The 12,056-nt window shown below is 26.9% G+C and overlaps 1 protein-coding gene across 2 annotated transcripts in view; it reads right to left on the bottom strand.

The window, feature by feature from the left end:
• LOC114121507 (leucine zipper putative tumor suppressor 2 homolog) overlaps positions 1–12,056 on the bottom strand; it is a 46,517-nt gene that overhangs the window by 5,563 nt on the left and 28,898 nt on the right. Inside the window, exon 2 of one of the 2 annotated variants that reach the window (XM_027983889.2) lies at positions 10,723–10,890. In XM_027983889.2, coding sequence (XP_027839690.2) covers positions 10,723–10,863 — 141 coding nt within the window. In that variant the 5' untranslated portion in view covers positions 10,864–10,890. Of the gene's footprint in view, positions 1–5,208; positions 5,254–10,722; positions 10,891–12,056 lie in introns of those variants that run through there. The other variant, XM_050204375.1, reaches the window with a different exon arrangement.

The raw sequence follows: 12,056 nt of genomic DNA, 5'->3' as shown, positions 1-12,056 counted from the left end.
ATATATTAGGTATGTATTTGTTAAATACTTATATATAATAGTATTATAATAATATATGTATATTATTTTTGACATAAAGAGTCGTAAACCTATAACAGCCTACCTATATGATATATTATTATATACTCTTTTAAATGTTGTTCTTCCGGTTTCGCATAATGTTCCCGTTTACTCCGTATGACGTATAATCCTATATAGATAACATAATATATTATTATATTCTTTCTGCGCATGTGATTTTATTTTCAACTATGGGCGCGTGCGGAACACCGCCTCCAAATCAAGTTCCGGTTTTTCTTAATTTTTTTTTCTTTTAATATTAATAATTGAACTCGAATAAAAAATTTTTGTAGGTATAGATACATATTATTATAGTATTATTATACTCATATAAATATATATATACATATATAGTATGAATAATATGCGCCATCGTCGTGCGACCGGCACCTCGAGGCTCGTATGGCAAGGTTGTAATTTCGACCGGTGGACGTTTTATTAAAGTGGAAAAACAAAATTAAAAAAAAAACAGCATGCAGCCGTCACGCCGGAGGCCACGTGCGTCTAAAATGTCTTTAAAGCGATTGATATGGTGCCGGTGTTGAGCAAGATTTGGATACAGGTCAGAACTATTTACAAACGCTTCAGGAAAACATTGAAAACGTTCGTATTATTCAAGGGATAAAATATACTGATCAAAGATTAAGAAAAATAAATTAAACATCGCTGTTCACGTTTTGTAATAAGTTGATACATTTATGATGTTAAATAGACACCTTTAAACTGTACAACTATAAATAAGTACAGCTGATATAATATTATGACGACGTATGAGGCATGTGTGATTTCCCTGCAGTAATAAGTAATATTGTGATCCACGAGGACTTGCCACACAGCAATGATAATTTATTGTAATATTGAATGCATTGATATATTTATATTTTATACTCAAATTTACTTGCGAGTGATGGGAGGGAGGAAAGTCCATCTCGAGAATCTATCGTCTCTTAGTTACACCACTTGGCTTGTACGTTTGTTAATAATAATTGTCGAACTGTAGCGCTTAAATACAGGCATTTTGCCGATTTCTCCTAGTCATCGACATTCGAGCCCTATAATTATATTATATAGTCTATACATAGATAAATTGCAGCGTGACGATGGTCTAAATCATGATTATATATCAGTGTATAGTACATAATATAATAAGTGTACTGCAATAAAATATATTTTATTAGGTTATTGCAATAAAAAATATTTTATTAGGCGATTTGGTGTACGTAGTCAAGTCGTGTAGCTATGTTGCGTAAAATATTTTTCGCTCGTCAATGAATTTATTATTTTGTTCGAGTTGTGACGATACCGACCTGCACAAACACCATCATAATATTATTATTTATTGCAATCCATTACGGCAAACATCTAAGAATGTAATAGGACAATGATTTTATGACTTGTATTGTAATACCCAATTAATATTATGGTAAAAGCTTCACACACACGAGCTGGTGCACTCACAATAAGTGACATAATTAGTGTATTATTTCATCGCATTCATAGTATATATTTGTAATTAGCCTTCTAAAGAATAATAAAAAATTTGGATTACATAATAAACCTTTGTTGTTGTTTTTTAAGAACACAATGTCACCGTCAAAGTAGTGTACTTATTTTAATTGTATCTTACAGGAAACCGGAAGTATATCAACACCATAGAAAATCCATGTCAATTTTTTCACTTTCATTTTTTTAGATAGTAATCGCAAGCGTTTCCCTATCTAATCAAAAAATTATTATTAATTTTGTCGTATATTTATATTATAATATCACACGACATTGTATAGTATTTTTTTACACAAATATTTGAATTACAGAATTGCATTTTTATTTAGAGACATCAAATTATTTAAATCTTAATCACACATTGATGACGCTAACCTAACGTATTTTTTTCCAAAAACATGCTGTAAGAAAGTCATTACTATCACAGGAAAAATAAAATTTTTATTTAAATATCTAATTTTGTAGAAATTCTAACTTTAAACTTTATAAAACAAATATGTGTAGAATATGTACCTACTTATTAAAATTCCTATAACAACATTAAAAACAAATTTCAAGAAACCTCCTATACTGAATTTTTAATTAAAAACAAAATTTCTTTATCATTAACATAACAAAATAAAAAAGTAAAAACTTAAAATAATAATAAATAGCTCAAAATAAACAAGGATTTTAAATTTCATTTCCTCAATTACAATAAATACAAAAAATTAAAATGGAATTTGTTGAAAATTAATTTTGGCATAAATATTTCTAATTTTTAAGAGAATTTTAATTTTTCATAATTATTTAAACACGTACCTTTACTGGGAATTTTGCCTGTTTATGACTCCTCAAGTCTCAAAGTACCAATTTTAAAACAATACAATTTGAAGATTACATGCATATATTATTTTAGTTTTTTTATTTAGAATATTAACTTTACGATTGTGTTAGAAATGAGAAACGGGCCCCCAGCGAACATATTCAGTGAGATTTATTATCTTTATGAAAGAATAGAAAATAAAGAATTCTACCTTAACCACCATTAATGATGAAGATAGTAGCAAATTTTCTGCTCTGATAAAAGTGTTGACAGTTACAAAAAATATAGGTAGTTAGAATATAAAACTATTAATCTTCGATCCGCTTAGAATTCAAATAATCAATTAGGTATTTAGGTATAAAGCATTTTTCAGTATTTTCGAGTGACATATAACAAATTATTTTATAAAATTTCCTTTTGATTTTAAATATATCAAGAACTGAAATAAATAACAGTATATTTTGGCATTTTAATAATTAAATAAATTATATCAGTACGCTATAAAATTTCCAGAATAAAAAATAGGTCGCATTTCAATAATAGAAAAATGAGCATCATATCACTTCAATGTAGTTAAAAATGATTAGATTCGTCACTCGTATATAAGGAAATTCAACTATTATAATATATACCGTTAGCGAATAGTTATAATTTATTATTATACCTAGGTACTATATCAGTATAATATATCTACACGCAACGAAACTAAATTACAGTCAACTATACGTGTGTATGGATGTACAAATCTTGATATGTAACCACGTACTTCAATACATATTATTATGCATAGATTTAAATTTTAAAAAAAACATTTTTTTTCAAACAAAAACACTAGATTAATAATATAATAATCATAATACAATTATTTAAATTTTTGTTGGACATAAAATTGTATAGGTACCATATTAGCTATATATCATATTATTATATAGGTTAGGCCACTCGTCTAAATTTTATTTTATCCGGACTTCTAAGTTTAGAAAACAGTTAGGTATTCTTTGGTAAATTACCCGTACTTGTAAATTCCTGTATTAGATTGATAGACATATGACGTATCATTTACATATAGTACATTTTGGTTTTCCGAAAAATGTCCGAAGTATTTCACACCAAATCATACTTTTTTGTTCCAACGAATTTCAACGCACCTACCTAAGTAGGTATATAAAATACATATTATATAAATATAATAATGTTATCATAATGAGCTATACAGGGATTTGAGTGATTTGACACTGTTCATTGACTTCGCTGGAAAATGAAACGAAATCGGTAGTGACCGCGAGGATAAGGAGAGGCTAACAGACATAAAGAAGAGAAGGAAATAAGAAAAAACCAGTCTGTGTCAGTTTATAATATACTCTACGACTGTGGGCGTTCGGTTAACGCATTCCCACGGTCCGTCCCCGAGAGGAGAGATAATGCCGCCCGCCACTGCCGCTGAGGATTGTAAATAATTTTCGTCTCCACTCTCAGATCTTGTTATACACGTATATATTATATACATATATATATGCTGCCACACACAAACCATCGCCCGTGCAGTCGTTGTTGTTGTACGCCAATATTATATGTGTGTTTTGTATTCACAAACAATTATTATTTAATCATATTTTCGTGATTTCGATTTTCCAAATAACTACTATTGCAACTGGTTTTCAGTCTAGGGATAAAATTCTCCCAAAAATATACTGTTTTTAAAAACCAATACACACGCCACTCCCCTTCCTCGTGTGCTTATACCTCGTTTAATACGATTGTACGTATATACAGTAGTATATCATAGCTAGATTTTCGTAGTACCTATATAAGCTTTAAAATATAGATATTATTTTTATTTTAAAAATGTAACCGATAAAAAAAATGACAATTAGAGGTAAAATAAAATGCTTTCTGAATTTTTAATTTTAAAAACTTAAAAATTTAAAAAATATATTGAAACTCCTAAATGTAACATTAATCCTGCTTACATGAATATTAATTGTTTTAATGATAAATTCAATTCAAAGAGAATAATTGTATTTTTCGCGATTCATTTTTGAAATCGCTAACATAGAAAACATTTGGTACCGTAAAGAGAACAGTATGGAAAGCATTACCTAATAAAGACGGAAAATATATCATAAAACTACTAAATATTGAAAATTTTGCATTAATACTTTTCAATTTAAACTGTTCTTTACACGAACCACTTTATATAACTGAAATATAGATAAATCACAGATCTAAAAACTAGTCTTTTCAATGATATTATTATTAAGTGATGTATCAATTATAAATCTAAAAATAAACATAAATGTATGATAGGTAACAAGTGAAATTAATACACATTATTATTTAATAAATTAATATAATATAATTCATTATTTCGACAATGAATATGTTGGAGAGAAGAGAGAAGGAGAGAGCTAATGAACTAATTAAGGTGTATTCCAGCTATAATATATTCTTATCTTACTATGTTAAAATGTTATACACTTATAAATTCTTAGTAATTATTAAAAATTTGATATCTATTTGATATAACACAATTCGTTTGATGAAAAACTGCATATTGTTGTTATTTGTTAATTTTTAAAATAGGTATATAAAATGTAATTATTTTTTTTTCAAGCATTTGGTATTGTGAAATTTCACAGTAAGTTTTAAAACTATAATTGCGGTGATCATAGAGAAATGACGGAATGACCGGAACGATTTTTTTACCCACTAACAATAATCAATAATGTAGTGTAACCCTGGTTGTGCAATATGCATAGTATCTACTGACGATAGTAGTTACAGGCTTACAGCATGCAGTAGTATCGTAAAAAAATAACAAAGACACAACGTATACGTACCACGCACAAAATCCTTTTCAAATAATACATCAATGTACATATTTATATATATGATTATCAATTCGTATTTAACAGTTAGAGTTTACTATGCCTGTGGTATATTAAAAACGTATATACAATTCTGAATGAATATCTGCATGCTCGTCGATGTCGTGAATTATAGCTTGATCATCAATCCTGACAATCTCACTACGACCTTAGCATAATATGCCTGTGTGGTTTACTACAGTTAGTATAAATACAGCACAATAATAATTATTACCGTTGTTCATTATTACAAAGCGGAAAAGAATCGATTAGAATATAAGAAAAAAAAATAAACAACACGCAGAACGAAAAAACGGTTAAAACGAAAAAGTAAACAAATAAATCTGACGATCGACGTATAATAATTAGTCGGCTTTCTGTTACAGCTACGCTGAGCACAACTGGAAGCTAACTGGGATACTTACTAAGTATACATTATATTATATTATTATAAAATTATATACGTCACCCGCGTAACCTACATTTTGTGTACAATATACCTATAATAAATGCACATAATATATATTATATATTATTATAAACGCGAGTATAAAATATACAATAATGATAATAACTTATATTATATATAAATATATATATATAATATGTTGAATACACGTGCTAAACCAGTCTCGCCTGTCTCTCTCCTTTCCCGCCAAGAGCACATACATGATATAATATAAATATACCTATATGTTATAATAAGGACATGCACGGTTTGTGTTGACTTACCGCAACGTATAGAATAGAAATAAGAATAATAATACGAAGGAAAACGACGAGTACCTATCAGCGACTAAAATATATAATTATAATAATAATAAAATCAATAATATATAATAATATATTATTAATTATTATATATTAATATACCAATGATACAAGCCGATATAGATCGTACAAGACTTATAAGACAAAATGGAAAGGATTTACTCTTTTGTTTGGATTTTTCTCATTACTTATTAGTTATTAGTAATATTACCTAAGGTCATAATGGTCAGTAATTATTATATCAACTGAAGTTTAATATCCACTACTGTAGTGTTATTACTTATTATATTATTATGTTACAAATGTATAATAGTTACATTGTACATTCATACATATTACTCGTACATTTAATATTTATAATACATATTTAAGTATTAAAGTAGGTATATTAGTGTAGTTTGGTCACAAACAATTTAATATAATATGTGTAATGTGTACAGCAATGTAGGTATAATAATATAGTATAATATTTATAATAGTATACATGTCGCGGTTCCTGTGAGTCACGGGCCGTGACTATCTTTCCCATCGCAATTTGTAAATTATATTTTGCATGGATCATAAAACAACACCGACCATTATAAGAACAACTATAAAATTTAGTTTATAGATTTGATGAAAATTTAAAATTTTATACATTTCTAGTTAATAAACAATAACAAAATACGACTATTCGAGTTTGACGTGTACGTTCGGTTAATAGGTACATTTTATAGATTGTCGAATAACTATTGTTTCGGTAATATTATACTATGCATGTGGTGTATCCGGTTATAATAAAATACAATCTGTAATAAATAATAATATTTGGTGAACGATTTTAAAACGACGTTACATGCGTGTTTCACAATGAAATAACAATTTATTTTTATATTTATTAATAAATACAATACAATACGTGCCGCCGTATTTTATTGGCGTATTAAATTTGATTTGACATTTATCAGAAAGTGTAACCTTCGAATAAAAATGTTGAGGTTTCAACAATTTATGCGGTAAAATAACCAATAAAAAAACACGTGTCACATACTCACATTGATGTATTAATAAATATATAAAATATACAATTTTTATGCTCGATTTAATATACTTTTACTTTTAAAAAAATAATAATTTTTCGAGTAGCCGTAAAAGCATATGATTTAAACGAACAAATGTAGGTAGACGAATTTCAATGGTAACGTTTGAAGTAACTATATTATAATTTTCCTTTAAAAATAATATTGTTAAAAAAATCCTTATCGTTCTTTTGTTCTTTATGATAGGGCGGTATTCAAGAATTATACAAGTAAAAATCATATAAAATAAAAGTATAATTATTAATTGCGTGTATCTCCAGTGCTAAACAGTAGGTACATACTGTATTATAATATGTAACACTATTACATGACAATAATGTTATAACCTAAACTATGTGTATTATAACTTATAGTTTATTGTTCATGGATCATTATTTGTACTTTCCATAGATATAACCCCAAGTCATGTTCTGCACTTTACATAAAATGTTATTATTAAAAAATCAATACAATTTATATAGGTATAAATTTAAAAATACCTAAGTAAATAATAAGATCGTATACATTTTTTAATTAAAAATTAAAAATATTACTTAATGCAATGTATCTATACATACCTAAAATTATATCTATTATTTTTTAAAACTTAAAAATCGACAGTACCTATATATTTTCATCATATAATAAATAGTTAAATAGGTATTAGCATATATCTTTACTTGTGTATAATAATATGATACATTGCGTTACAATATGAATTACGAATTGTATTATAATATTATGCTTGTTTATTGTGCCTACATATATTATATAGTACATATGCACGAAGTGATACATTTAAAACAAGACACTTTATCAAAAAAGGTGTCTTACGTTAAATATATCACATTAACATTGTATTATTGTTAGGGGCACAGTAAATGTTGTCTTAGCGAATAATAGGAAAAAAGTAGATTAATCGAATATATATCGATACATACAATTTTTAATAAAGAAAAGAATTTTAAAGCTATTTATTTACTATTAATTATTTTTAGAAATAATTTTTTCACAACCAATATAATAGGTAGGTACTTATATACTGATTTTTGTAAACATGGATGCATATTTAGATATTTTTAAAAGCTTTAAGTTCTGAGTCTTACTTATAGTTATAAGTTGAAGTTATATAATTAATTAAATGTTCATTCGAAATTTGGTTTCTATAAATCAAAATATTCCAAAAAGTAGTTTACTTAAAAAAAAAAAAAAATTAAAAATGGAAGTCTGTTATCACTTAAAAAAATAAACACTTCAACAATTATAATTAAGAACACCTAGGTACTTTTTGAAACATATTTTTAATGATGGTTTTAAGAAGAATTTTTTTTTAATGTTAATATTTTTTAAGATAATGAGTGCGTCCTTATAGAATATAGATGATAAAAAAGATCACCCTGTACAAAGTGTTTTGTGTTTTTGTCTATGCATGTATCTATACAAACATTTTTTTGAATGCACCATTACAAAAGCATTAGAAAGTGAAGGTATAATACAAAAATAAACATACGTGCAAAAACCGCTTAGTCTTTGAATACAGATGATAAAGATTTCAAAACATTTTTTTTTCGTTTAAATATTTAACAGTTTTCATAACCAGCATTTAAAATATGAAATATCGTACACCAAATGTATCTAATGCTGATTATTATATAGATGGAAGTCTGCAATTGTGCCGTACCTACTGTGAAATTATATTATTCTTTGCACGACATATTATTTTAATCTGAAAATGATGAATTTTCTCATTGCTAAACTTAGGTACTTGAAATCGTTATTCATATAGGATGATTTTTTAAACACTAATCACCATCATTAACTCGAAAAGTATTAATGATTTTGATAATATTTTTTAACGTTTAAAGTTTTGACGAGCAGAGTCAAATCGATCAACATTTTGTGGATTACCATGCCTCATTAACATCATCTGAACATTAAACACTTTTACAACAGATTAACTTACAATACATAATAATAGGTTACAACACATAAGTTATAAATTAAAACTAATCGTTTGAAATTTAATTTTTATAGCTTATACATTATATATATTTTTATTGTTTTTAGAAAAATATTCCTCTTTAAATTATACGAATTTAAAATATTTTATTATTCAAAAAAAAAAAAAAAATAGACGATAACAATGATAAAAATTGTTAAAATATAGTTTTTAATCAAAAATGTTGTTTTGCAATGAATTCAATCTTATACAAAAATAATACTTACTGTTACATCAGTGTTTATTGTTAAAATAATCATCCTGTAGTAAAAACTATAAACACATAACACACACGTATTGTAATTCTATAAATGGTGACCATATATAATAATAAGACGGATTTACAAGGTGAAATCGATTAAAATCTTACTATATGGACTCGAGTCTTATACTTTTATGTGCGTTTCATATGCCGTTAATAAATTGAACATCAAAACTCAATAAATCGAAATATTTCCAGACAATACCTACATATTTTTGAACGGAAAACGAGTATTTTATGTTTATATAATGGATGGTAATAATTACCAACAGACATGTTTTTACATCATTAACATTATAATATTTGTACCAACATTTCATTTTTAGTATGTGCAATTAAGAATGACGACATATCATTTTGCCAAACTTATCCGATGATAGCTATGGCACAAAATACCTACGCGCGTAGGCACACGTGATATTAATACAATATATTACCTAATAATTATTCGGGGCCATGTAATGTAGGTACCTATTTGGTTCAACTGGTAATCATCTGACATTTTCGATCCGTTAAGACAGTAAGATTCACTTTATAAAGTATTTAATATAGGTATACCTATAATCTGTACCTTTAGATTTCAAACTAATAATTAAATTTATGGATTATATCGTTCCTATTGTTGGTTGAAATAGTTAAGCATAATTCTTTTCTACGTTCCAAAATTCCTAATATAGATATTATATCGATTGTTGAGTATTACATTTATAATTTAAATCGAAACCAAATCATTGAAACACGCATGTTAAACTGCAACAGCGATCTAATTAAAAATGCACAAAATAAACGAAATTAAAATTTTAGTCAATAAAACACGAGTATTTTGATTATAGGGATGGATTTCGAGTCATTAAACATAATGTTAATAATTAATGCTTTAAATATTATTATAAAAATAAATTATTTCGGATCCGTTTTAAAATTAAAAAATATGGATTGGGTTAGTTATAAATTATACATGCTCTTTAAACTTTTGGGCTTTATAATATTTACCTAGAGTAATATTTTTATATTTTTTAAACGTATTTATTCAATTATTTGTATTTTTGTTTATGATAAAATCCATCGAAGACAGTCTAAACGACCGTGAAATATTATATTTACTTTTAAATTGTTTACGTTTATCATCCAATCTTTGACTCGAAAATAAAATACATTCTTCTGTGTCGTTTTCGTTTCAGATCCTTATTTTCTAACACGACATGACATATTGACGTCGTTGTGCGCTGTTTCAACCCAACGCAATATTTTAAAGGTAGAAAAGGGTTTCGACAATATAAAACCGTATAAACCTTTTTATAAATATATGGTATATATAATATACAGAAACTGTCTGCAGTATCAGAAGACTGATGCAAACATACAATATTATAATAATACAAAATGTGTGTGTTTACCTTGGACAATGAAGAAGTGATGTGCGGCGGGGTGGGCGCTGGCGTGGGCTGTTGGCTCCCTCGACCACTGCTGGGTGATGGCGGTGGCGCCGAGTCGGGCGATGAGTCCTCCGAGAAAAGGGTCTCGTTGCCGCTATCCATGTTCAATACTCATAACCTGCAGCGGTTCTGGAATGTAAAAAAACAGAAATTTTTATTTTTTTTTTAATTCGTTTTAAGTTATATAATATAATATATATAGGTCCGTGTAGTTTAGGTATATAATGTGGTCCTATATAGTATAGGTACAATATAAAATAGTAAACAGCCTGCTAGCGTTTCTTTTTTTGTATAAAATTATTGTATGCAAGCTTGATATAATAATATGAATATATATATATATTATGATAATTATTATAGTATTATATGTAATATACTGCAGGAACGATGTAGATAGGTATTTACGACACGTCGGGTCACAGTGGCTATGGAATAAAAAAAAAACCGGCAGCGTATAACCACTAAATGCGTACAATAATTGATGGGTACATGTGGAAAATTTGAATATTTTTGTCTATGGAGAATTCACGTTTGCCTTAAAACGCTATTATACCACCTATATCTTCCGATTGCCTGCCGCCGCGCCGCTGTGATGCACTTTCAACTAAAAGTGTGTTATTGTCCATCGCCCCAAGAATTCCTTGTATTCATAAGAAATACCACATACTGTATTATAGTTGATAATACAGTAGTTATAAGTAGGTATAGTATCATAGTTTATACGTGGAATGTCGTATGATAAATATGATCGATGGAGTGATATATAATATATATGTATTATATTATACTTCTGTTATTCGGACATATTTAAATGTACGAATCGTATAGAGACTTTAATTCGCCTAGTCATCTGATAAAAGAATATAAATATTAAATAATATATTAAAATATTATAAATATATAAATATTTGTTGACAAATAAAAGTAGTTAAAATAATGGTGTGATACTTATATTATTGCTCATTACTAATTTATCGTTAGCTATTAAGTCAATAGATATAACAGTTGCAGATAATAAATAATTTATCAAATAAATAAAATCTAGATATTAAAAAAATATTTATTTATATAGCTATGTTTATTTTAAATTTTGAGTAAAAATAAAATTGTGCAGGTATTTCTACAATATAAATTTTAAAATCATAATTTTTTTGTCCGTCAAGTTTATGGTAGGTTATAGGTTAGACATAATTGACCAGATTGTAAAAATATATGATTTTGTGTGTTATAAAATCGTTTGATATGGACAATTTGTCTTTTAATACTGCACATACAAATATTTTCGAGTAAATTTG

The sequence above is a fragment of the Aphis gossypii genome, chromosome 3 (genome assembly GCF_020184175.1).
Source record: "Aphis gossypii isolate Hap1 chromosome 3, ASM2018417v2, whole genome shotgun sequence".
Lineage (NCBI taxonomy): Eukaryota > Metazoa > Arthropoda > Insecta > Hemiptera > Aphididae > Aphis > Aphis gossypii.
Note: the sequence above shows the minus strand (reverse complement) of the source record. Positions and strands in the feature narration are given on the sequence as shown.